This window comes from Nycticebus coucang, chromosome 4 (genome assembly GCF_027406575.1).
Source record: "Nycticebus coucang isolate mNycCou1 chromosome 4, mNycCou1.pri, whole genome shotgun sequence".
Lineage (NCBI taxonomy): Eukaryota > Metazoa > Chordata > Mammalia > Primates > Lorisidae > Nycticebus > Nycticebus coucang.
The window spans coordinates 7945884-7973746 of record NC_069783.1 but is presented as its reverse complement, the minus strand read 5'-3'; the positions used below and the strand labels follow the sequence as shown (position 1 = coordinate 7973746).

Here is a 27863-nt window from a genome sequence, read left to right as displayed (position 1 = left end):
TTTATTTTTTGCCTCTTCAATGGCCTGAGGGCCATAGCCTGGCATACAAGGTCCTTGGTGAACTGGCTCTCAGGCACCCAGCATCCTGATATGCCGCTTAGATTCATACCTCTGCACACACGCCCATGTCTTTTCTCTGCCTAGGATGCCCCTCCCTCCCAGTCATTGGGCTAACTTGGCTGCCTGTTCTCTGAGCCCCGAAAGGGACAGTAGGTTATGTCCCTTGGTGTCCAAACGGCTCATTTGCCCACTCCGTGAAGGAGACACTGAGAGGCCACTGCATAGTTCCCCAACACCGGCCAGACCAGGCTTCCAGTTATGCCAGATGTGACCCAGGAATCCAATCAAAGAACTCAAGTCTCCCAGGCGGCGCCTGTGACTTAGTGGGTAGGGCACAAGCCCCATATACTGAGGGTAGTGGGTTCAAACCTGGCCCCAGCCAAACTGCAACGAAGAATAGCTGGGTGCTGTGGTCCCAGCTACTCAGGAGGCTGAGGCAAGAGAATCGCCTAAGCCCAGAAGCTGGAGGTTGCTGTGAGCTGTGACGCCACAGCACTCTACCGAGGGTGACAAGTGAGACTCTGTCTTTAAAAAAAAAAAAAAACAAACTCAAGTCTCCCAAGAACACAGCCACAATCGTCTCCCGTTCACAGTCACATCTGTCAGGGCCAAGATGCGCAAAACCAAAGCATCTCATAGCCAGACACCCTCTCCCCGGACTGCTACTCACTCCACCCTCTTAAAACAGTGCATAGTCCAAGCGTTTATAAGTGGCAAAGCATGTGCTAAACAGCCAACTTCTCTGGAGGACAGAATGAAATCAGCTCATGTGTTATGAATGCAATTTTTCTAGTCAGGACACTACATCTTTGCTAGTTTCCTTTCCCAGTGGTAAACACACCAGCTAGAAAACCACAATTTCTCACACAGGTTTCCCCGCTCAGTTGAAAGAGACCAGAACTGTTCATAGTTTCCAAAATAGCACTTTCTCTCGTTTCCCCTTCTCCTCCCAGGATGGCCAGAAAGGCCAGGAGTCACCACTGTTCTGACAGAAAGGTGGTCCCAAGACGGCAAATCAGAAGAAGGTGGGATCACAAAATGTCATGCTGTCATCCCAGTAAGAAAGCACTGGTGTGGCCGCTGGCCCAGCAGGCCAGGTTCCTGTGACTCTGCCCGATGTCAAAGCTGCCCTGATGTCACAATTTCAGCGTCATACCCCTTTCACTCCTTTCAGATCCCCCTTCAGCAAACTGTCCAAAGGAAAGGAGATTATGTTGTTCATATTCTGAATCTGAAAAACAAAAGCAGAATATTCTCATTCAACTTCTTTGTTAATCGAAGGGAAGGACAGCAAAGATGTTGGAAAGAACATTAGGTAATGATTAACCTCTACTTAAAACCCGGCATTGCAGGTATGATCACCTATTCAGTCTTAAATTCTTTCTAATGATTTGATCTTACAAATGAATATATAACTAATGAAAAGATTAGATCTGTATATTTTTTGCAATAATTATCTTCTATTGTCAAGTTATGTAGTTTGAAGAAAAATGCTTCAAAACAGTCGATGACAGAATCACTTTCAAGAGCCTGGAATAAATGGAAATACCTACTGCCTGCCTCGCACCTGCGCCCTGCCCAGCCCACATACACGGGGGTGGGGTGGGGGTGGGGGGTGGTCTGCAGCGAGCTCCTCACACAGAAACCACAGGGGGCAGCGCTGAGAGGAAATGGACGGCGGGGAGGGTGTGTGACTGTGTGCTTGAGTATGAGGGCGTGAGAGTATGTGTGGGGCGTGGGTGTGAGAGAGGGTGAGGGCGTATGTGACAGTGTGTGTATGAGAGGAGAAGTGTTGCTCAGTAAAGAATATAAACAGAGGAGGGGCAAGAGCCCAGGTGCCCCTGTTCTCCCCGAAGCAAAAGATGAATGACTTCAATGGTCACCATAATCATTCAGCAGAGTCAAACATGAGTCAGGTAGAGAAGCAAAGCTTCGCGCCGGAAGGACCTTCACAGATTCAGCTACAAACCCAGCAAGACTCCCTGTACAAGTGGGGAATGAGCTCAAGACCTACTTTCCCTGGGCTCAGATCACTCCCTTCATCAACGCAACTGCCAGTTCCCACTGCTGGGGCCCTGAATCTTCAGGGCCCTTCTGGGCTGCCTGCACCCCGATCACAGGCCTATAAAAGGGGACAGACTAAAGGAAGGACGTTGGGACCTTGCACAGTTATGCTTACAATCAAGTGAGGGGAAAAAATTATTTTTAGTATAATTACCTTAAATGATAAAACCATAGATCCCATATTTAAAGGCAATATGGGATCTGATTCCCATACACTGTTCGCCATACTAAAATTTTTAATGGAGACAGAAATTCTCTTCAAAAATATTGATAAGGAATGTAATAATGCCAGCACTGACAACCGCATCTGCCAGGTCATGATTCACAACCATCATCTGGGATTGGGCTGCTTTGGGTAACTTCTTGAGGGTTAAACAACTCAACATCCCTCTTGTCCCTATTCCTCCAAGGTATAGTAATCAGCTTGACTTTGCTGGATTAGCCTCAGGAGCTCAACTCTGCAATACTGAAAAGCTCGGTTTAAGGTCTTACAGATGCGGGGGACCGGCTGTGCTGATGAATAACGTACAAGAACAAGCACACCTGGCTGCCACTGTCCCCATGGTAGGAAGAAATGGGAGGAGTGCAGGTCTCACCACCCTGCCACACCAGCCCTGCTTCTCCCAGCTCTTAATTCCTGTAAACCACCCCCCTTGGCCTCTCGGAGTCATCACGGAGGCTGTCTGTGCTGCACCTACTCACCCAGCTGGCAGGCGAAGGCTCCACACAGCATGTCCTCTCCCCTCGCCCCACCCCTCCATGCCCTTCTCGCGCTGTCTGCCTGCCCACTCCACCTTCGCTCTTATATTAGAGACCTGGGGTCATGTCTCTAAAATAAAGACTACACTTCCTTGTTTGCCGCTTTCATCTTCCAATTCGGCCAGGTTTAGGTTCCCCGCTCTCTGCTTCCCAGATTCCATGCTTGTTGCTCCAACTAAAGCATCCTCCCTCGTCCCCACTGCTTACGCCTGCCCATCCACCCGAGTTACTCCAACACCACCTTCTCCATCCATTAAGCATCCCCATTCTCCACAGCAGAAAGCTACCCCTCTCTCCCCACACTCCTCTAATATTTTCCTCTTCCTCTATTTCTTCAGCCACTTGGCAGCCCCTCTCCTGTGTTCATCTTGTCCATCTCACACCCTGAGTTCTGAAGGGCAACATCCACCTGTATAACACTTTCCATCCCCCACAGCTCTTCACATGGGACTCGACCCAGAGTAACGAAAAACACTAGTAGAATAAAGCAATATACTTAATACTTTTCTGAACATCTAACACATGAGAGACAATCTACGGAAGCTTCTATTAACACCTTTAAAGCAGACATCCTGCAGCAAAGGATGTGTGCATCACTTATTCATTCATTCATTCATTCATTCAGGTCTATTAACTGAGTATCTGTTTTACAGATGACAGGTGGCTACAAAGATAATTAAATACAATGCCTGCCTTCTCAGAGGATGAATAAACACACACAAACACACTAAAAATAAAAACTCTAAGACACACCCCACAGTAGCATATTTTATACTATACAGACACCTATGGCGTCTCACTGGTGAAGGATGAGGAAATGGTGGTTTCGGTTTTAAGCAGTCAATGTGGGCCTGTGAATAAAGGGAACTGTACCAGTTACTGACCTGTGAGATGCTGCCCATTCATCTACATGTCACACAGAGGCCACGTTCAGAGTCATTAGCACAGGTCTATTCAGTCCTGAACACGGCCTAGCTGGGGGCCAATGCTGTGCCATCTGGGACAAGGCACTTGCAAGAAAAGGGCTGGCTAAACAGCCCAGAGCAGAGGTACTCAGGGTGGCGGGCTGAGTGAGAGACACCATCACCACCCAGCTATGAGAGGACTGGCAGAGGAAAAGATTTAGGTGCCCACACATTAAAAATTGCATTTCTAAGAAGAATCCTGGTAGGTCTTTCATGAAGGGGGTATGTGAGCATGATTGTGTGCCTGAGTGAGCGGGAAAACAAGCTTCTCTGTAGCAGGGAAAAACATCAGCACAGTGTGGTTTCTCTGTTCATTTTGAGATTATCTGTTATTTGATTCAAATAAGAACTTAGAGAAGAGGTAAAGCAAGCTTTGGTACCTACAGCAAAACATTCAAGTGGAGACCAGTGAACCGTCTGTGCACACCCAGACACCCTGGGCCAGCTTGCATTCATTCTTCATTTGTTTCAGCAGTGAGTGTGACCCTGCATGCTGGACACTGGGGACAGGGCCCACAGTCTGGTGGCGGACAGGACATCCAACAGTACAACGTCAATGGCTGCTATAAAGGAGGCGCACGTGGCCCTCGTATAGCAGCAGAGAGGAAGCTGGAGAGGTACAAGGAGTTAGGAGACAGGAGTAGAGGGGACCTTAGTCCTCAGAGCCCTCCCCTTTGGTTCAACAGGGGAGATAAACCCCGTATTTAAGTGAACTACGAGGTGAAAATTCTGAGAACCATGAGGAAAACACCGTGGAATTTCAGAGAAGAGAAAACATGTTGGGTGGGGGTGTGTGAGACAGAGGATAGTCTGCCTTATGAGATGGGGGTGGGCGACCTGGGTTAAAGGAACAGGGTGGAGGGTGAGCTGCGGTGCTGATGCAGGAGGCAGCAGCCAGAAAGCAGGGCTGGGGGGTGGGGGGGTCAGCCAACCAAGGGGGCTCTGGCTTCATTTACGGTCAGTTTCTCTCTTTGGAGTTATTCAAATTACCCAAAATAGGAAACTATTACTTTTATAATCAGAAAATAAATTATTACAATAGAGACAAAAAAGTAGAGCAGTGGTTGCCTTGAGCTGGGGGAGTGGAATTAGTTAAGAGGATACAAGGACCTCAGCAGGGAGAAAATGTCCTAAAACTGCTTTAAGGTGATGGTCAAATCACTTGGTAGACTTACTAGAAATTGATGACCTGCGCACTTGATACTCCTCAATAATATAAACAGAATCGCCATCAAGGCTTTACTAACATAGCATTCATTCTCCCAGACGTTAGCCCATGTGCCTTCTGCATAACCCGAACAGCACACAGGCCTCAAGACTTGGGAGAAAGTCCCAGAAAAAATTCCCAGAAATGACCGCTCTGGCAGTGCTGGGCCAGGTGTGCCCACAGCATGAAGGATGGGCAGGTTCTGAGCTGTTCCTCTGCTGTGTCTGGGCAGCCTCAGGCCTACAGCTGGCCACGAGAGATGAAAACCACAGCCAAAAGATTACTGCACATCCCTTGTGCTCAGGCAGCTCCAGCCTCAATTTACGAGTAATGAAATTCTTATGATCTATGGGAAGAATTAAATTATCCCAGAGTAACCCAACCGGAATCTATTCCTTAGTGCCAAGCAAGCTCTGGGCTTTCTCTTACACTCCAACTTACTTTTAACAAATATGTGATGTAAAATGGCTTTCTGAAACAGCAAGTACAACCTGAATACAAATTATTAATCTTAAATCACTGCTATTAACTACAGACGCACAAACAGGCAATGTTTTAAAACTACAATGCTCCCTTTTCCCCCCTGTCTTCTGTCTTTGCTCTCTTCCTGAGTTCACCTGGAGATGTCTGACCAGATGAGTAAGTAGTCCAAGGTCTGTGATCTCACAAGTAGAAACGAAACGATTCAGTCAGTGGGGTAGGTGGCAGCCCTGACTATTAGATATCAAGAACAAAATCATTATGCTAATGCCACAGCTGATTAGCAAACAAAGATGGGGGGGGGGGCGGGGAGGGGACCGGGACAAAGCCAGCCAATTAGCCATCTCTTCAGTGTCCTTCATAATTACTAAGGTTGTTCTGTCTTAAAATTCCCTGCCTCTAGCTCTGTCACTTTCCCCCACTCATAGGTCACCGTGCCTGCTCTCTGGTCACCAGATGCTCCCCCACCCTGCAACCCCTTCTCTTTTACTTAGTGAGTAGTTGTTTTGTCAAATGATTGTGCCCAAAGGGAGTCAATCAGAAGCCTGACCCAAGACAGGATCCTCTTGCCATAGCTACTTTTGAGGAGCACCCAGAGGTCACTGGACAGAATCTTACCAACCTCAGCCAGTGAATCTAGAAAATAACAGGTGCCCCAGGGCTGTCCTCCAAAATCCTTAGCAAAGTTCAACTCTGTTTCTAGATAATCAGCTTTCCCTTAAAAAGAGCATTTTGTTACTGAATAATATAAAACCCGGCTAGTGAATCTTACCCACATGTGTCATGGAATTTATTTGAATATGCAAAATTTATAAGAAACTTAAGCAGCAGAAAAGACAACACGTTGAGATCTAGTGGTTTTTCTTTTTCTTTTCTTTCCTTTTTTTTGCTAACCTAGCAAATGCTGCTCAATCACAGCGTTAAACAGGAAGAACCAAGACTTCAAAGAAAGGCAAACCACCTCCTCACTTTCTGCACAGGCCAGGTAACACCTCCTCATCTGGAGGGCAAGAATTGCAAAAAGACCGTAAGCAACACCTCAGCATTTCAATTAGGGCCATTCTTAGCGGAAGTTTCACTATTAGCAAGGGTGTGGGTGAAACAACCTTCAAGTGCTCTGGAAGCTTCCAGTCACCTGTGGAAGTGGAAGCTCAAGTCCTAGGACCTGAGTGTGAATTGGGACATGAGGCTCTGAGCCTGTGCTGGCCGCTCAGGCAGATACCAGCTACGTGTGTCCTTTACATGTAAACGAATTAAACTGAGCTCCTCAGCTGCACTAGCCACGTATCAAGTGTTCAACAGCCATGAGTGGCTAGTGATGACTTACACTCGATAAAGTACATATAAACCATTTCCGTCAATGTAAAAAATCATGCTGATCGGCAACATTTTTCAATGAAAGACTTTTTTTTTTTTTTTTTTTTGAGACAAAGTTTCACTTTCTCACCCTCAGTAGAATGCCATAGTGTCACAGCTCACAGCAACCTCAAACTCTTAGGCTCGAGTGATACTCTTGCCTCAGCCTCCCAAGTAGCTGGAACTACAGGTGCCTGCCACAACGCCTGGCTGTTTTTAGAGATAAGGTCTCTCTCTAGCTCAGGCTGGTCTTGAACTCATGAGCTTAGGTGATCCAACTACATCGGCCTCTCAGAATGCTAGGATTATAGGTGAGAGCTATCACACCCAGCAGTGAATGGCTTTAAAAAGGTTTTAAGCAGCTTTAGGGCGATGGAAGTGACACACACATTTAAAGTGTATGACTTGGTACCTAAGCCACGAACTATCACTAATATCCAGACACTGAATGTATCCCATCACCCCAGACGTTCCCCTTCTGCAACCCCAGGTCCTCACCCCCCCATCTCCTGTGCCCAGTAACCACTGATCTGCCTCTGTCACCACAGAATACTTTGCAGTTTCTACAAGTTTATATGCAATATTTGGAATCACACAGTTTTACATAGAACTATCTATGCAGTTCACAGAATCATTTAGTACACACTCATTTTCATCTGGCGTCTTTCATAATTATTTTGAGACTGAGTACAATTACTCTGAGATTCATGCATGTTGTTGTATGATAGTTCATTCCCTTTTAATTTTTTATTTTTTAAAGATAGAATCTTGCTCTGACACCCAGCCTGGAGTACATAGCCCAATCATAGCTCACTGTAAACTGGAAACCCTGGGCTCAAGCAACTCCTGCCTCAGCTTCTTGCCTAGTTAGGACTACAGGACTAGTAGGACTAGTTAGGACTGTAGTCCTTTGTTAGGACTGAAAATTTAAAAAGAATTTTTTTAATTGCTGAATATTATTCCATTGTATGGATACACTACACTTTGTTATCCATATAACTGTTGATAGACATTTAAGTCATTTCCAGTTTAGGGGCTACTAAAGATACCACAGTAGTTGATATCTATGTATCATTTGTGGGATGGGGACTCTTTCAAATCGTGGTCAGGGCCTTTTACAAGGTGACATTTGAGCAGAGTAGGAAGGAAGCAAAGCAGAGAGGTGGGCGCACATCTGGTGGAAGTGCTCTCCTGGCAGCGGGCATTGCTAACACCAAGGTCCTGGGGCAGAAGTACGCTGACAGGTTCAAAAACAAGTTCTTTGTGGTCTTCCCAAAGGCAGCTTATCTGCAAGAATGGACACCCAGCAGAAAATTTATGGGGAAGCAGAGGTACCAGGTCTGCAAATGCCACCAAACCATTTACTCCTTCCAACCACTCTGAGAAGTCAGTGCTGTGATCCCCATTTTGCAGACATGAAACAAGGAGAGGCTTCAGTCATCCTTTTTCCCTCCAAATCACACAACTATAAGTAGCAGAGTTGGGCTGAGAACTCTGAAGCTAGACCTGTTCCTGTGTTCTGCCCTCACAGGGCAAATGGCTCACATCTGACATCCATCTCCGCGTCAGGGCGGAGGGGGACTGAGGACTTGGTGACCCCAGGGCAGCAGCTCCTCGAAGGTCCTTCTAGCGCCCCATCAGACACATAGGAGGGTTCTTAGGAAAGGAAGACTATCTCTGCTACTTTCACTTTCAGTATAAGTAGAGGGACTTCGTCTTTGGTGGCCTGTATAAGTGTGCGCATGTAACACGCAGTCCCACCTGAGCACTCACAGAGGGTCCTCCTGAACAGATGCACCTGGTCCCGTCTCCTTGGCAGCAGAGCGGTTCTGATCATTCTCTGTGTTTAATTAAAAAGGAGGGAGGGGGTGGCGCCTGTGGCTCAGTCAGTAAGGCGCTGGCCCCATATACCGAGGGTGGCGGGTTCAAACCCAGCCCCGGCCAAACTGCAACCAAAAAATAGCCGGGCGTTGTGGTGGGCGCCTGTAGTCCCGGCCACTCGGGAGGCTGAGGCAGGAGAATCGCCTAAGCCCAGGAGTTGGAGGTTGCTGTGAGCTGTGTGAGGCCACGGCACTCTACCTGAGGGCCATAAAGTGAGACTCTGTCTCTACAAAAAAAAAAAAAAAAAAAAAAAAAAAAGGAGGGAGGAAGCCCACAGTGATCTTGAGTGTTTAACACAAACTGAAAGATCAAAACCAACCAGCTGCCAAAAACATGCTGGCAACTTTCACACCAGAACAAGGAGAGAAACTGCTGACCTGGTTTCTGCTCTTAATGCTGCCTCTCTGGCAGTCAACTGCTCTCATCTTTCAGGTTCTAAGTGGAGAGAAAATGAACTCTCTTTCCTTTCTCCACTAGAATAAATGATGAGCTGTGACGCATCAGGCCTACCTTATTATAACAGCACTGACACCTGCAGAAGGCTGGTTCTGATAGAGGCAGGGGGTACACAGAAGAGTCTGGGGCTCCGGTAACACATACTTCCAAAACCCATGTGATGTTAAAATGTTTAATGAAGCCATCAACCAGAAGTGAAATCACTTTTTGAAATTTTATTACCTCCAAGAATCCAACAAAGTACTTCCTCTGGCCTCAGTTAGAGTTTGGCACCCCTATGCGTCAGTCTCCCTGAGGGTAAGAGTCAGAAGCACTGGCCCAGGCTGCCCTCAAGAGTCAGAGTTACCAGTAAACATACTACAAACGCAAAGTCTCAAGCCCTACCCTGTATCTGTGAAATTATAAACTCTGGGTGTGAAGCCCAATAAGGTGTAGTCTCGAGAACCACCCAGCTGATACTCCTGGACTAAAGCTAGAGAACTGCAATTCTGTAATTCGCTGTTGAGGCTGAGTCTGTATTTCTTTTTGTTTTTTTTTTTTGGTAGAGACAGAGTCTCACTTTATGGCCCTTGGTAGAGTGCCGTGGCATCACACCGCTCACAGCAACCTCCAACTCCTGGGCTCAGGCGATTCTCCTGCCTCAGCCTCCCAAGCAGCTGGGACCATAGGCACCCGCCACAACACCCAGCTATTTTTTGGTTGCAGTTCAGCCGGGGCTGGGTTTGAACCCGGCACCCTACTGACTGAGCCACAGGCACCGCCCTGAGTCTGTATTTCTAATAAGTGCCAGGCACTGCTGGTCCAGGGACCACACTTGAGGGCCTCTGTTCTACAGCAGCTTCTCAAGCCTCCGTGTGCCCGTTCATCACCTGGGGCTCTGTGCACCCGAAGGGGGGAGTAGCAGGCCCAGGGGAGTCTGAATTTCTAAGAAGGCCCAGGCAATTCTCACGTCGCTCTGTGAGTACAAGGCCAGGGCCTCTGGGGGTGCCAATGAAGCAATCTCTGTCAAGTGCTCTGTAAACTAGAACCTGAATTACACAGGCATTGATAAAGTTTGCTCACTTTTACATTTTAAGGAATTGATATCACAAAATTCTCACTGCCAAGGGAATGTACACAACGAAGCACACTTTGGATTCATTTATATAAACCCGCTGACGACTGTGCTCGGAGAAGCAGGGCTTGACTCCTGGTTGAGCCTACTGCCCACAGGTGGTGATGGGAGGACACATGGTCCCCATAGCTCACAATCCCTCTCTTCAGCCCCGTTCAGCTACCAGCTCTTTCCCTGGGGCTCAAAACAGGCACAAGCCTCTCTTGCCCTGGAAACACCACCTCCTGGCTTTCCTCAGAACAGTGAACACTCCCTGTCTCTACTCCCACACTGCAGCCTGACTTCTGCCTTTACAGAAACTCAGGAAAGAGGCCCTGGGGCCTCATAGGCACCTAAGCTGGGCTCCTGCCCTTCATAGCCTATGCCTTCACTCACACCCCATACTTCAGCCTCTATATACATCATCCCTCAAATGGTGGGTTTTTTTGGGCTGGGGCTGGGTTTGAACCCGCCACCTCAGGCATATGGGACCAGCACCCTACTCCTTGAGCCACAGGCGCCACCCGAATGGTGGTTTTTTTTTTAACCCCCTACATCATGGCAGTCTTCCTCTTAATAGCCAGCAACTTAGCACAGTGACAAAAACAAACTCCTTTGAGTTCATTAATACTTTCAAACACAAACAGCATGTCCTAGACAAGTCTGAGAAGTTGTGAAGACCTTTGTTTCTAAACCCGTAATCATGCTGTGTGCAGATGGACTCAAGGGCACTCCTAATAGTCCGAGGGCTCCCTGCCCCACCTCCACCACCCAGGGTTCCGAGGCGCAAGACTGGAGTCACTGCTCCCTGCTTCCCAGGAGGCACCTGCAGAACCCCATGGGCTGTCGGCAGCCTTCAGGGCCATCACTGCAAGTACTGTGCATCTCCCACCCAGACAGGAGTTAACAGAGCTCACTGTCCCACTCAGTAGGCACCAGAGTGTGCATAGCCCTCAGCAGGGACCCACTCTGTCCTTGCTCTGTGAATTTCCCATGTCCAAGGCTCTCCCACTAAGGCTTTCCCCCTTTTCTCTAACCACTAGAAGCTGATGTATCTTGGGGGTTATAAGCAGGTAGTACAGCTCACCCCCAAAAGAAACAGTGTCGATACACAATTTAAACATATTAATTACATGGCTGTGCTACAACCAAAACACAGATCTCTGACATCAGTCTTACTGTTCTTCATTGTCTTGGATCAAACAAAGAATGTTGCTTTCATTTTTGGTTAGGAATTTGTGAGTATAGAAAGTAGCACAGTGTTGAAGTCTTTAAAGTCTTAAGACAAGGCATCTCCAACTGTAAATGAGCCCATATAAAAGCCTAAGTGGCAGAGGTGTCTAAGTACCCAAAGTGACTGTCAGTAGGTCCCATCTATGTACACTCTACCCCTGCCTGCCCCAGAGAAGCCCTAGCCCTCAAGGCCTCACTTCAAATTCCTCACTCACAGCCTATGGATTCCTAATATGCATACAAGGCATACAAGTCTAACGAGCCATGCCATCCTGTTTTTCAGTTCATAGCACTGTGGAACAAGAAACATTAGAGGTGGCGGAGTGTGGTGGCTCACACTTGTAAGCCCAGCACTCCGGGAGGCTGAGGCAGAAGGATCACTGGAGCTTAGGAATTCAAGATCAGCTCTGAACAAGAGGGAGACCCATCTCCACTAAAAGTAGGAAAAAGTAGTCAGGTGTTGTGGCAGGTGCCTGTAGTCCCAGCTAGTCAGGAGGCTGAGGCAGGTGGATTATTTGAACCCAGGAATTTGAAGTTGCTGTGAGCTGGACTGAGGCCAGGGCACTTTGGCCTGGGCAACAGAGGAAGACTTTTGTCTTCAAAAGGAGAGAGAGGGGGGCGGCACCTGTGGCTCAGTGAGTAAGGCACCGGCCCCATATACTGAGGGTGGCAGGCTCAAACCTGGCCCTGGCCAAACTGCAATAAAAAACAGCTGTGTGCTGTGGCAGGCACCTGTAATGCCAGCTACCAGGGAGGCTGAGGCAAGAGAATCGTCTAAGCCAAGGAACTGGAGGTTGCTGGGAGCTGTGTGATGCCATGGCCCTCTACCAAGGGCAATAAAATAAAACTCTGTCTCTACAAAAAAAAAAAAAAAGAGAGAGAGAGAGAAAGGAAAGAAACTTTAGAAGCAAGCGCTGATATTAAATAGCAGTAAAAAAAAAGGGCACCCAACAGGATAAGAGTCAGAATACTAAATCCAAATGCTGGAAATGGAAATCAAATATTTTGAAACCAATCTAAGGGCAGACAGTCCCACATACCATAAGCCACTGGGGGTGCCTCTAGATTTCAGCACAATTCATTACTTTATGCCCAAAACAAAGGCTTTCATCCTTTTCCTCAAAAGATGAAGTTGTGCCCTTGTTTAATAAGGAAGAAGGCAAGACATTTTGAAATAGAAGACATTTTCAATAAAAGAAATTAAAGGATGCCTATGGAAGTATGGAGGGTGAACACCTGTGGTGGTAAGATCTCCATATGAAGTGATGAGACAAGCTTTGTTAATAGGAGAATCAGCTTGTGTCTAACCTGAGCTAGAAAGCACCAGGCAAAGAGGGCTGCTGTCGAGTTAGCAATGCAACCAATTAAGGACGCTTTCCTGGCAGGGACACCACTCATCCCAATAGAACCTGACTAGCTTTCTTTACTCCAGGGCTATAATGGCTACCAACTCCGATCATTTGCATCAAAAAGATGACTAGGGGAGGGTGGGGCTCAGGCCTATAATCCTAGCTCTGGGAGGCTGAGGTGAGGTGGGAGGAGATTGAGCTCAGGAGTTTAAGACCAGCCTGAGCAAGAGTGAGACCCCTGTCTGTACTAAAAATAGAAAAAACATTTGGTTGCCCTGTAGTCCCAGCTACTCAGGAGGCTGAGGCAGGAGGACTGCTTGAGCCCAGGAGTTTGAGGTTGCTGTGAGCTATGATGACACCATAGCACTCTACTCAGGGTAACAGAGTGAGACTCTGTCTCAAAAAACAAACAACAACAACAACAAAAAAAAAAAAAAAAAAACGATGACTCCTTTGTGTGTTGCTGGGCAGAACTTTCAGATTTCTCTTTCAGGGTGGTGTCTGTGGCTCAGTGAGTAGGGCGCCAGCCCCATATACCAAGGGTGGTGGGTTCAAACCCGGCCCCAGCCAAACTCTAACAAAAAATAGCCAGACATTGTGGCGGGCACCTGTAGTCCCAGCTACTGGGAGGCTGAGGCAAGAGAATCGTCTAAGCCCAAGAGCTGGAGGTTGCTGTGAGCTGTGACGCCACAGTACTTTAACCAGGGCAACAGAGTGAAATTGAAAAAAAAAAAATTTCTCTTTCAAAATGAATGAGGTGAAATTCCTTGGGCCAAGGCCAGGGGATCTCACACTATAAGCCCATCCCTGGCCAACCATCTGCTGGGCCCGCTGTCAGCTGACTCTGGTCTTCCACAGAGCCAGGTCTGTACCAGAAACTACATATCTGCAGCTAACCTGGGAATCTGTTCTGTACTGCGGCCTTTCATTAGAAAGCCCCCACTTCTCAGCACAGAGGCAGCCCTTGGTAATTCTCTCCAGGATTCTCACATCCATCTGAGAAGAGGAAAGGAGCTACAGCAACCAGGCTGACTTGACAACCAGTTTAATTTCACACTTGTTATATTTCTAGAGCTGCCTTGTTTTTCTCTTTATCCTGCATAACTGCAGGGAAAATTCAGAGACTTTCTGAAGGTGAGATTCTCGCCCATTAGTTAAGAAAGTCTCACTGTATATGAAGTTGGCCTTTCTTTGGAGATACTCCAAATGCTTTATAAACATTCTTTCATGCTTCAAGTAGGTGCGTGGTTAATTGTTATTCTTTTTGGACAGAGAGGTAGCATTGAGATGCTTGGCCATACGGAACAGAAATGTTTTTTTAATGCCTGAGCGAAAGCAAAAGCAAGGCTTGGAAAATATGAGATAGGACAGATGTGACCAAAAATAGGAAGAATGGTATACAAAATTCCAAAAAAGGAGAATTCCCCTATAATCAGCTCATTCTCAGCCGTATCTCAGGAGCTGCTGCCTGGCGTTCCTGGGGTGTGCAGCTTCCACATGGGCGCCAGCCTGGGAATTAGGCCTGGTGAGTGCTAATTGTGCCCAAAATAAGAAATTTTCTCTCTGTTTGATCCTTTCCAGGATCAATAATTCAGACTCCATAAAGTAAAAGCTGGAACTAAAGTAACTCACATATACTTAAAATTACCATACAATAAGTTGGATTTTTAAGAGACAGAGTCTCACTTTATCACCCTCCGTAGAGTGCTGTGGCGTCACAGCTCACAGCAACCTCCAGCTCTTGGGCTTAGGCAATTCTCTTGCCTCAGCCTCCCGAGTAGCTGGGACTACAGGTGCCTGCCACAATGCCCTGCTATTCTTTGTTGCAGTTTGGCCAGGGTCAGGTTTGAACCCACCACCCTCAGTTAGATGGGCTGGCGCCCTACTCACTGAGCCACAGGCACCGCCCACCATACAATAAGTCAACGTATCACAACACTAAAATACTGCCTATGTGCTGGGTTTTTAATTTACAAAATCCATTTCATCTTGATATTGTCCTAGGAGGTGGGCAAGTCTCGCCACCCTTGTTTTCAGGTGAGGAATATGAGGCCATTGGGCTGCGTGGTGGCACTCAGAGAGATCAGTGGCCCGGCCTGATACCTTACTTCTCTTTACTCCACACTTCTCCCTGTGTTGCTTTTCCCCATGTCCAAAAAGGAGTTAAATGTCACCATGGAAACAACATGGGTTCGGAGTTTCAAGTTCTGGATTTGAATCTCAACTCTGGCCCTCACCAGTTAAGGACCCAGTAAGTTACTTAACGTGTATGAGCTCATGCTAAGATGAAGGTACCAGGAACTGCCTGCACAGATGTCATGAGACGCAAACGAGGCAGACTGACCTTCACGCCAGCCCAAAGCTCGCTAGGCCGCGTGTGCTCATGAAGCTGCGGCCACTGGTGTCTTTACTTTCAGCAGAAAGCTGGATGGCAACTAGGACTTATAGTGATTTTTTTAATACTAGAAGTGGGAAAGTTTAGGGCAGCCAGCAGTGTGCCAGTCACAACATCCAGGCCCTGCCCTGCGTTCTCTTTGAAAAAACAAACAACAACAAAAAAAAAACAGAAACAAAAAAGAAAGGGGCTGCTTTTATTTAACTGTGTAGCGGCCTGTGTTCATAACTGAGTACAGCTCTTTCATCTGGACCCCGCAGTGGGGAATGCGGCAGGCAGGCCTGTAGACTGGGAGAAACACATCCCAGGGCAGGCAAGGACCCTAGCCTCCTAAGAAGAGATATCAGCTCTTTAAACCATCCTTGATTATCTAGCCTATAAAGTGAAAGTAACACTCAATCTACCATATGAGATTGTTGTAAGGATTAAAAGCTAAACTGTTTAAAAGCAACCAGTTAGCTATATATTCTATACACAGAATCAGGTATGGCATTCTCTTTTTATTTATTTATTTTCAGTTTTTTGTTTTTTGGTTTTTTTGGCCAGGGCTGGGTTTGAACCCGCCACCTCCAGTATATGGGGCCGACACCCTACTCCTTGAGCCACAGGCACTGCCCTTCTCATCTCCATTTTATAGCTGAGAAAATCTTGTTCTAGAGATCAGCTGAACAAAGAGCTAGTTGCCCTGGGGTGGGGGCAGAACCCAGGCCCCACCCACCTGACTCCCACACCGCCCCCATCTTGGGCTGGCCGCTTTCCAGGCCAACTGCTCAGGGCCCAGGGCACTTCCCTCTGCCACCCTCGGGGATCCCCGCCTGCTGTTTGCCACAGCAGATCCTGTTTCCTGACTCTCTCAGATTCCTCGCAACTTTCTTCTTTCTGCATTTTGCTCAAGCATATCCTTTAGGAGTTTCACAGAAATGACACATAGGAGGTAAACTTTGGAGCCTTGCACGTCTGAAAACGTCTTTAATTCTATTTTCATGTTCAGCTCGCTGGGTCTGATTCCAGCTTGAGTTGTTTTCCTCGGGATTTCCTGGCACTGCTCCATGCCTTAAAGTTTCAGTGCTGCTATTGAGGAGTTTAGCATCACTCCTACTCTGAATCCTCTCCGTGCTTTCTGGAAGCTTGTAAGACCTCATGACTCTTAAAGGTCTTAAAGGGTGTGCTGGGCACCTGCGAGCCCTCCAATCTGGAAGGGGTCCTTCGCGTTGCTGCGTTGGTGATGTGATAATGACGCCCCCCCCCCCTCGCCCCCTTCCTAGTCTTTCTGAAATGCCTTTCAGGCAGATGCTGGACCTTAAGGATTAAATCTTATTTTTATCTATTTCCCGGTTTTTTTTTTTTTTTTTTTTTTTTGTAGAGACAGAGTCTCACTGTACCGCCCTCGGGTAGAGTGCCGTGGCGTCACACGGCTCACAGCAACCTCTAACTCTTGGGCTTACGCGATTCTCTTGCCTCAGCCTCCCGAGCAGCTGGGACTACAGGCGCCCGCCACAACGCCCGGCTATTTTTTTGTTGCAGTTTGGCCGGGGCTGGGCTTGAACCCGCCACCCTCGGCATATGGGGCCGGCGCCCTACTCACTGAGCCACAGGCGCCGCCCAATTTCCCGGTTTTTAATCTTTTTTTTTTTTTTTGTCTTTTTGATCTATTTTCTGAGAGATTTCCTCTACCCCGACACTTCTCATTGGATTTTTTTTTTTTTTTTTTGTAGAGACAGAGTTTCACTTTATGGCCCTCGGCAGAGTGCCGTGGCATCACACAGCTCACAGCAACCTCCAACTCCTGGGCTTAAGCGATTCTCTTGCCTCAGCCTCCCGAGTAGCTGGGACTACAGGCGCCCACCACAACACCCAGCTATTTTGTTTTTTTGTTGCAGTTCGGCCGGGGCCAGGTTTGAACCTGCCACCCTCAGTATATGGGGCCGGCGCCTTACCGACTGAGCCACAGGCGCCGCCCCTCATTGGATTTTTATTTTGTATTTTCTTACACCATTGTCTCCCTTGGCCTTCTTCAACAGCACGCTGCACCCTACTCTTCCCTGACAGACACCATGCTTGCTAATTCCTCTTTGAGAAATTAACTGCAGTTTCTTTAGCATGTGGGCGGCCTATGTTTCCTCCAAGCTCTCTATTCTGCTCACCCTGGTCTCTCTCATTCTGGGGGCTGCTGGTCTCTATTTCAGAGCAAGGCACCAAGATTGTAGGCGTCCAGGGGGCTTATTCACCCAGGGCTGGAAGATCAGGCAGCAAACTGCCTTGTTCTCGAGGAGATGCCACCACATGAGCATCTATAATCTTTACCCTGGAATCCTGCAGTTTCTCAGTTTAAAAAAACCCCATCTTTTCTGACTCGGTGTTGAGACACCGACAAACATGTCTGCCAGCAGCCAGGACCTAACAATGAGGCAGGTGAGGGCTTCACGGCACAGCATGCAGGCTGCCACTCGGGGCAGTGACCAAGGGCAATGAACTGACCAACGTCCCAAGAGATTTCAAATTCCTCTGAGCAAAAAACTTAAGCAGAGTAAGCTTTTTATTTTTATTTTTACTATTTACAGCAGAAACATTTACAAGTGAAGATGGGAGGAGAGACCAAGAGCTTTGATGAGCCTCTTCTTTCCTTTCCCATTAATTCGGGCGTTATATTCTCTTGTTTCTGCCCTTCAGGCCAGCCTTATAAGCCCGCCATCACCCACACTTCATGAATGAGCTCTTTTCACCCTTGTTATGAGCTTCCTGATGGGAGAGATGGAAAGACGCTGCTGCCTGTGGCCTACTGGGCATGTTACTGGGTTCTCAACCTTGTCTTCAGAGACCTTTAGGGGAAGATAGGGAAGGACATGGAGGCGACCCCCACGGTCACTGCACCAGGGCAGGGTCCCAAGAGCCCTCTGCGGTTCTCCATTTCCTCAAAAATCTGCTCCCACCACAAGGACTGCACAGGGCTGCCAAGCAACAAGAAAGACTGATTCTCCCAACGTGACCAATCACCTAACACAGGCAATATATCCACTTGCTTAAAAAGGGAGACATTTCTTTCAGTTCTGCTTTTTTGGGGCTCTGTATTTGGGAGCATTAACAGACCTTTAAATACTCATGGTAATTTCTGTGCTTTGATTATAGGTTACCTTGCTTTGTAAGACAGGTCTGAGACGTATTTATTAAATATTATAAGTGCAAATGCCTACTATAATTACCAGAAACAGAGACTATTCTACGCAGATTAGAAACTATAAAACACTGCAGTCAGCAGCCCTTCAGCAGATGGATGCATTTACCCATTTTTGTCCTACACCTTGTATATTTCAAAGGCCAAGTGGAGTTTTAAACATCTTGTTAGAATAAAACATTACCATTTTAAACTTTCTTACAAATCGAACCAATGTGTATAGAAAATATCATGCTTTGGGTACCACAGGAGCAATGAAATCTATTCCTACAACCACGAGCACCCTCTACTGAGCTGCCGTTCTGAAGGAGGTGCCCGTGGGCCCTTCGCACACCCTGAGCCACACACACACACACACACACACACACACACACACACACAGCAACACTTACCAGGTTTTTGAAAAGCGCTGTCAACTCCTTGGTAAACACCGAGAACTTCAGGAACGCACTTCCTAAATCCGGGTCATCTCTGCACACACAGTTGCCCCCGAACTTCTCCAGAGCCTGCGTGTATTGCTCCTCGTTTTCCACGTGAGCTGCGGCAGCAACACAGGAGGGGCTGTCAGTGTCTCAAGCATGCCATCCTCCTTCCCCGCCAGGCTCTGCTCAGTGGTGAGTACAATTAAATACAGCAGAGGGAAAGAAAAGCTGGGAAAAGCAGGAGCAGAAACAGTAACAGAACAGCTTTGCTATCCCGACAACACATCCCAAGGAGCAAACTCAAGGAGCAGAGGGAAAACCCTGGCCACATCCAGCAGTCCTCAGTGTACCAGATGAGACTGCCTGTGACGCCCACCTTCCCACGCCTCTGAGGACTCCACCTGGGCCACAATGTAGACAGCAGTCACCAGGTAAGAGATTTAGCCCATTCCTAGAAACGCCTCAGGAGAACCCCATTTCTTCCCAGCTCCAAGCCCAGGGCTCTAACTCAGAGGCACATGCCATGGCAACTTCTCTCTTCAACACAAGGACACCACTGGTCTTTCTGCTCTGTGCCTCTGCTCGGGATGCACCCTCTGCCCAGGGGCCCTCCCCTCCCCTCCCCGACTCCCATTCACCTACACACTCATGCTTCCTCTAGGAAGCTTTCCATGACTGCTCTAAACCCTAGGTGTCTGGATCTGCACCTCTCCTATCCTTGCACTCAGCATGTTACATTGCAACTGTCTGGCAAACATGTGCTCTACCCATTCACTGGAAGCACTCAGAGGACGTGGACTACATTGTTATTCATGTTTGCACTGAAATACAAGACAACACGCATGTTGTCTGAACAGAAGCAGCAAACACCGGTCATATGCCTGATGGTATTTCACCATCTTTAGACCTCAAAATGGCACCTCAAAGAGGGAAAATCTGGACTCCTTATCTCTAGCTCAGTGGTTTTCAATCCTTGTTGGACTACAAAATCATGCACAGATCTGTACCAAACTCTAGACACCAGAGTCCCGTCTCAGACTGCTGATTCAGAAAGTCAAGTAGGGATGTGGGAAAGGCACACAGGTAATCCTGGTAAATTAATATGACTGAATGGAATTCCCTCACTACTGAGCTGAGCATTTTCAAATGAAACCAGCCAGTCTACAACAAAACAACTGAAGTGTGCATAGATACTTAACTTCTATGTTTTCATCAGTTCAGTTAGGAAACACAACCACTTGCAGGCCTGGCAGGGCAGGGCAGGCAGACGGCAGACGTGTAACACGAGCTTGGATGTAAACCCCGCTGGGAAGAGACAGCCTGAGTGCTGAGCTCCTTCACCAAGGACCAGATTCTGAAAGCCTTTCTGTAGCCCCCAAGTTCTTCCTCCGGGAAGGAAAAGACGCCAATGCTGGGCCTGACGACCAGGCAAACGAGGGGAGCACTACTTGTCCCTAAGCCAATCCCTGTGGTCCGTGTATGGTCTGTTTCTCCATCTAGATGGTTCTAATGTGGATGCAGCAAACACAAAAGAGAAAATGTACTGTTTGAGTCCTTTTCTCTCTTTTCTCACACTCCAGAAAAAGGTCTAATTTCTAAGCCCATATTCAGTAACTAAATTAAGACAAAAATACAAACATGTGTGCATGCACACACCGTGCTTCCAAGTAGTGTGCAGCGCAGTGAGACGAACCCGCAGAAGACGTGGGCTCCAGGCCTAGACATCTGTACAACCTGGGTGAGTCATGGTTACACCGGGCCTACCACATCAGCTACGTGAAAGATAAAGACTTGTGAGACGCTCACAAGGTTATGGGTAAGATTCAAAGAATAAGGTAAAAATACTCAGTTCAGCCACATTTGGTGGGTAACTAATAACGCTAACAACAGTACCAGCAGCAACAGATGTCACTTATATGGAGCACAAACTTTACGTGGATTTTTTCTAAACTTCACAAGACATGTATCATTCCTTACAATGCTAATAGGAAACTGGGGAGGCTCAAAGAGATCAAATTAACCTTTCCTAGAAAATAGCCAGAAAGTGGCAGAGCTGGGATTCAAACCCCAATGTGTCTGATTCCAAAGTCTTTTCTTCTTTTACTACTCTGCTACACTGATGTTTGTTTCACAACTAAAAATAAGTTTACCTTGCCAAAACCAAAAAGTACCCAATACTTAGATTTTTAAAGTTCCAGTTCAGAGATGGATCAATAATCCTTTCTATTTTATTTATTTATTTATGATTCTAGAGCACGTAAATCAACAGTATTGAGTATAGCCTTTCAAATCACACACAATTTTTCCCACCGTGTCAAGAGTGGTAGTCAAGACACAGGCAATTCCAGGGAGGTTTGAGAAGGGAGCCGATGACCACAGGTCAGCCTTTGGCACTGAGCACACGCCCCTGGATGACAGAGACGGGCAGGGCCTTGGCCGTGTCCTTCACAGTGCCTGGCTATGTGGCTGCACAAACACAGCAGGACAGAAGCCAGAGACTTGACAAAACCTCCCAGTACCCCTTCAGCTGGTGACTGACCCTTCCTGTTTCTCTGAGTGAACACCCAAAGGGAAGGGGCGTAGCACAGCCAAATGCCTATTAGGTTGCTTTTCACCTTCTGTTCACTCTAGCTTGATAATGCTAAGAGGTAACTAGCACAATTCCTGCTTTCTCAGGATTGAGTGGCCTTTGCCCCAGACCATACAGTTGGCAGGAGGTGAGACCGAGAGCCAAACCCACTGTCTGCACAAGGCAGGCTGCCTATGGGCCCAGGTGACCTGCAGGAGGGGAGCCTGCCTCCTCCCACGGGTCATTGGCCAACCAGGCATGGAACAGAAACAGAAAACCAAGGCTTCAGATTCTAGCACAAGAACTAGGAAAAAACATCCCAAGAACCCCTCCTTCTGGGCTCCTCAACGAATACCTGGTAGAGGCTTTTTATTTCCTTTATAATCTTCGAACTAATGCGTTGACCCTCAATGACCCCAAGGTGAACAGTGAGGCTTTCAGCTTATCGCTGTCACCGCACGGCGTTGCGTTTAAAGTGCTCTGGCCCACTGCAGTCATGATTTTCTGACGTCCCAGTTTAGGTCAGGGCAAATTCTTCATGCTGCTCTAGTTCAGTGGTTTTAGACGTATTTTTCACCCTGCATGTGAACGAGCTGCTTCTTGCTAATGCCCACTATGCCCTGTGTCTCTCTGTCTTCCTAGAACACTGAGCCTAGTGCCTGCTGCAAGAGCTGCAGAGCCATTAACATGTGGTGACTGACTGACCTTACACTCCAAATCGCCTGACGTGAGAGATTTTCCTACTACAGAACAGAAACAGTTGAGTGTCTTCAGTTTTCTTTAGCCAAAAACAACCTTAAAATAGGAATCTAAAATAAATAGCTTGGAAATAACGCTTCTGGAAAGATCCCAAACTGGGTTTATCAGTTTTTATTTACAGAATTGTAAAAGCTGTTTTTCTAAAAAGAGCTCCTTCTCTCTCTCAACAACCCCCCTTGTTCAAATATAACTTAAATTCTAATTATCATTAATGATCCTGATCCAAGAATCTCTGATCTACGAGGGACTCTGGAGAATCTGAATCACAGAGACCATGCCAGGACAAAACTGTTCCTTCTCCACTCTAAAGCAGGACCACAGTACTCTGCTTTCTCTTTAGATTGTATAAATCTTTCACCTTTTACTAAACCAGTACCTCTCCTAGGCCCCACACCTCACTACACAATCATCAATCCATGCAAAGGGATGAATTGAGAGACTCTTGCAAAAAAATCTATTATGAAGCCAGCAGGTGTGTGCACAGACTGAGGTTAGAGGCAAGGTTTTGGATTTGTTGTATATTTTTTGGCTTCTTGATTCTGTTGTTTTAAAACTAACATCAGAGATCAGGGGGTCCCTCAGCCAACTCACACCTTCTGCCATCTGAACATTCATCTCAAGCATTTCATGGACTATTTCCTGCTCTGCAATGGATGTGACAGTGTGCTGGGGTGGGATATGAGGACACATATGCTCATGGTAGCTGGGATGAATGCCTGGGGAAAGATACATCAATCACACACTGACTGCCTGCAATAAGCTGAGAGAACATTGAGCTGGGGCTCCAAGGACAGGTAGGAAGTGCCAAGAGGAGAAGCAACAGAGAACAGAAAGAGGAAGGCATCAGCCCCAGGGGAACACCAGGGAGTCCTGCTCACACTGTTAACTCTTGCTCTGTTTTAAAGCCCCCCCTGTATCCAGATCTCAATTCTCAAACCATCACAGGGCAGCACAGATCCCACTGTCCCCAGCTCAGGGCCACCTATGCCCTCTGCTGAGTCCTTTCATAGCAAATGATCCTGAAAGGTGAGTCAGTCCCCTCTCTACACATATGGAAACCAAAGCTCAGAGCTCAGAGAGGGCTGTAACTTACTCAGGCTACACAGTGGGTTTGCTAAAAGGAGAACTCAGGTTTCCTGACTCAGTCCAAGGCCGTTTCCTCATTTGCTCATCTCATTGTCACTACCCTTGGCTCTAGGCTAAGACAAATAGAAAATGAGTACAAGTGCCAGACTGGTAGCCACCCAGCCCCAGCCCCAGGGGAACACCAGGGAGTCCTGCTCACACAGTTAACTCTTGCTCTGTTTTAAAGCCCTCCCTGTATCCAGATCTCAACTCCAATTCTTGCTCCACTTGGGTCAGGCAGAGGAAAAATCACTTTTGGGCTGAAAAATCAGCTCAGCAAAGGGAGCATTTAAGGAGAATTGTATGATCTCCATGGCAGCAGCTTTGAGAAGACACTCCCTAGACAAAAGTCTTCGAAACATCTTGGGAGGGCGGCATCCATAGCTCAGTGGGTAAGGCACCGGCCACATACACTAGGGCTGGCAGGTTTGAACCAGGCCTGGGCCTGCTAAACGACAATGACAACTACAACCAAAAAATAGCCAGGCGTTATGGCAGGCTGAGGCTAGAGAATCGCTGAAAGCCCAAGAGTTGGAGGTTGCTGTGACGCCACGGCACTCTGACTCTGTCTCAAAAAAAAAAAAATCTTGCCAATAGATTATCCCACTTCTGGAATCTATAGTAAGTAAATAATCAAGACGTTCAGAGACGTTATGTACAGAACAATTTATAGAGTGGAAACAAAATGTATAAAGTTCTAACAGTATGGAAATGGTTAAATAACAGGGTATCTACAAAACGGAATATTAGGCCAGCTTTTAAAATCACGATATAGAAATATGGTGAGAATAGAATGTCAAGCTTAAAAAAGGCATGACACAAAACTGGGCATTCAGCCTCAATTTTGTAAAATGTGGAGAAGAGGCTGAAAAGAAAACAATGTCAAAACGCGCAGCGGTAGAAAGAGCAGGTACATAGTAAACTGTAGCTTATAGGCCAGGTACTACTACATGGTGCTTTCCACATGTTATTCTTTCTTTCTTTCTTTTTTTAAAGACGGGGTCTTGCTGTATTGCCCAGGCTGAAGTGCAGTGGCGTGATCATAGCTTAGTGCAGCCTCAAACTCCGGGGCCTAAGCAATTATTCCCTCCTCAACCACCCCTCTCAGATGCCAGCCACTGTCATTTTATTCTTCTTTGAGGTAGGTATTTTATAGGTGAGGAAACTGATTGCAGGAATGTGAATTCACCCAGGGTCATGCAGCTTTAGGAGGTAGAGCTGCATTCAAAACCGGTGGTGGGCTCTCCACACCCACCTGAGCCTCTCCTGGTCACATGGATAGCGAGATCTGGCCCAGGTCAAGATTTTGTTTGTTCTAATGCTATATAAATTATATAATGCTACAAGACAGGGCCCCAGTTTCTCAGGCCACAAAACTGTACGGGCCCTTGATAAAGCCCCAGGGGAAAAACCAAAGGGAGTAAAATAACCATGGGGCGGAATCAGCGGAAAAACTCTGGTAACATGAATAACCAGAATAGACCAACCCCCCCCAAGAAAAGATACGGCAGATGTGATTGAAGATCCCATACATAAACAACTGGCTGAGATGTCAGAAATCGAATTCAGAATTTGGATTGCAGACAAGATTAATAAAATGGAATTAGGAATTCGAGGAGAAATTCAAAAGTTGTCTCAAGAATTTAACGAATTTAAAGACAAAACCACCAAAGACTTAGACACGCTGAAGCAAGAATTTGAAGCCCTCAAAGATATGAAAAATACAGTAGAATCCCTCAGCAACAGAATGGAGCAAGCAGAAGAAAGGATTTCTGACATTGAAGATAAAGTCTTTGAAAGCTCCCAATCTCTCAAAGAGGAAGAGAAATGGAGAGCAAAAACGGATCACTCACTCAGAGAACTCTCAGATAATTCAAAAAAAAGCAATATACGAATTATTGGGATTTCTGAGAATGATGAAGTGGCCTCAAAGAGCACAGAGGCCCTTCTGCATGAAATTATGAAAGAAAATTTTCCAGACGTGCCTAGAGAACCTGAAATTCAGATAGCAGACAGCTCCAGAACCCCAGCACGATTCAACCCCAATAAGTCATCCCCCAAACATATCATAATTAGCTTCACTAAAGTTAACATGAAAGAGAAGATTCTCAAAGCAGCCTGGCGAGAGAAAACTATTACGTACAAAGGAAAGAATATTAGAATAACTGCAGATCTCTCTGCTGAAACTTTTCAAGCCAGAAGAGGGTGGTCATCAACTTTTAATCTCCTAAAGCAAAATAACTTTCTTTTTTTTTTTTTTAAAGTAAAATAACTTTCAACCCCGGATCTTGTATCCAGCTAAACTGAGTTTCATCTATGATGGAGAAATTAAATACTTCAATGACATTCATATGTTGAAAAAATTTGCCATAAGTAAACCAGCTCTTCAGTATATTCTCAGACCTATCCTCCACAATGACCAACCCAATCCTATACCACAAAAGTAAACTCACTCAGAAACTTCAGATCAAACTCCAACTTCCACACTGGCGAAAGGATTAAAAATGTCCACTGGACCTTTGAAAAACTCGATACCCAAAATTCCACCAGACTTATCAATACTCTCCATCAATGTGACTGGCTTAAACTGTCCTCTAAAGAGGCATAGGTTAGCTGACTGGATACAAAAACTCAAGCCAGATATTTGTTGCATACAAGAGTCACATCTCAACTTAAAAGACAAATACAGACTCAGGGTGAAAGGATGGTCATCCATATTTCAGGCAAATGGTAATCAGAAAAAAGCAGGTGTTGCAATTTTATTTGCAGATACAGTAGGCTTTAAACCATCAAAAGTAAGGAAGGACAAGAATGGTCACTTCATATTTGTTAAGGGTAATACTCAATATGATGAGATCTCAATTATTAATATCTATGCACCCAACCAGAATGCACCTCAATTTGTAAGAGAAACTCTAACTGACATGAGCAACTTGATTTCCTCCAGCTCCATAATCGTCGGAGATTTCAACACTCCTTTGGCAGTGTTGGATCGATCCTCCAGCAAGAAGCTGAGCAAAGAAATCTTAGATTTAAACCTAACCATCCAATATTTAGATTTAGCAGACATCTACAGAACATTTCATCCCAACAAAACTGAATACACATACTTCTCATCAGCCCACGGAACTTACTCCAAAATTGACCACATTTTAGGTCACAAATCTAACTTCAGTAAATTTAAAGGAATAGAAATTATTCCTTGCATCTTCTCGGACCATCATGGAATAAAACTGGAATTGAGTAACAACAGGAATCTGCATACTCATACAAAAACATGGAAGTTAAATAACCTTATGCTGAATGATAGCTGGGTCAGAGATGAGATTAAGAAAGAAATCACCAATTTTTTGGAACAAAACGACAATGAAGACATAAACTATCAGAACCTCTGGGACACCGCAAAGGCAGTTCTAAGAGGGAAATTTATAGCACTGCAAGCCTTCCTCAAGAGAACAGAAAGAGAGGAAGTTAACAACTTAATGGGACATCTCAAGCAACTGGAAAAGGAAGAACACTCCAACCCCAAACCCAGTAGAAGAAAAGAAATAACCAAAATTAGAGCAGAATGAAATGAAATTGAAAACAAAAGAATTATACAACAGATCAATAAATCAAAAAGCTGGTTTTTTGAAAAGGTCAATAAAATAGATAAACCTCTGGCCAACCTAATCAGAAAAAAGAGTAAAATCTCTAATCTCATCAATCAGAAACAACCAAGACGAAATAACAACAGACTCGTCAGAAATCCAAAAAATCCTTAATGAATATTACAAGAAACTTTATTCTCAGAAATATGAAAATCTGAAGGAAATTGACTGATACTTGGAAGCACGCCACCTTCCAAGACTTAACCAGAATCAAGTGGAAATGTTGAACCGACCCATATCAAGTTCAGAAATAGCATCAACTATACAAAACCTCCCTAAAAAGAAAAGCCCGGGACCAGATGGTTTCACGTCAGAATTCTACCAAACCTTTAAAGAGGAATTAGTACCTATATTACTCAACCTGTTACAAAATGTAGAAAAAGAAGGAAGACTACCCAACACGTTCTATGAAGCAAACATCACCCTGATCCCCAAACCAGGAAAAGACCCAACAAGAAAAGAAAATTATAGACCAATACCACTAATGAATATAGATGCAAAAATATTCAACAAGATCCTAACAAACAGAATCCAGCAACACATCAAACAAATTATACATCATGACCAAGTTGGTTTTATCCCAGGGTCTCAAGCCTGGTTCAATATATGTAAATCTATAAATGTAATTCAGCACATAAACAAATTAAAAAACAAAGACCATATGATTCTCTCAACTGATGAAGAAAAAGCTTTTGATAATATCCAGCATCCCTTCATGATCAGAACACTCAAGAAAATTGGTCTAGAAAGGACTTTTCTTAAACTGATAGAGGCCATCTACAGCAAACCCACAGCCAATATCATATTGAATGGAGTTAAATTGGAATCATTTCCACTCAGATCAGGAACCAGACAAGGCTGCCCATTG

General features: G+C 46.0%; 2 protein-coding genes across 7 annotated transcripts in view; one reads left to right on the top strand and one right to left on the bottom strand.

Moving 5' to 3' along the window:
• ITGB1BP1 (integrin subunit beta 1 binding protein 1) overlaps positions 1 to 27863 on the top strand; it is a 250104-nt gene that overhangs the window by 99971 nt on the left and 122270 nt on the right. The window contains exon 9 of one of the 2 annotated variants that reach the window (XR_008379498.1): positions 8753 to 8807. The exons of the other annotated variant lie outside the window; for it this stretch is intronic. The gene's annotated coding sequence lies outside the window, so the exon portion shown is untranslated. Of the gene's footprint in view, positions 1 to 8752; positions 8808 to 27863 lie in introns of those variants that run through there. 2 annotated transcript variants of the gene reach the window in all.
• Positions 1 to 27863, bottom strand: part of ASAP2 (ArfGAP with SH3 domain, ankyrin repeat and PH domain 2) — a 193073-nt gene that overhangs the window by 82111 nt on the left and 83099 nt on the right. For all 5 annotated transcript variants that reach the window (XM_053587850.1, XM_053587846.1, XM_053587847.1 and 2 more), the window contains exons 3-4: positions 18863 to 19008; positions 1217 to 1291 (exon numbers count right to left, since the gene is read on the bottom strand). In XM_053587850.1, coding sequence (XP_053443825.1) covers positions 1217 to 1291; positions 18863 to 19008 — 221 coding nt within the window. The remainder of the gene's footprint in view (positions 1 to 1216; positions 1292 to 18862; positions 19009 to 27863) is intronic.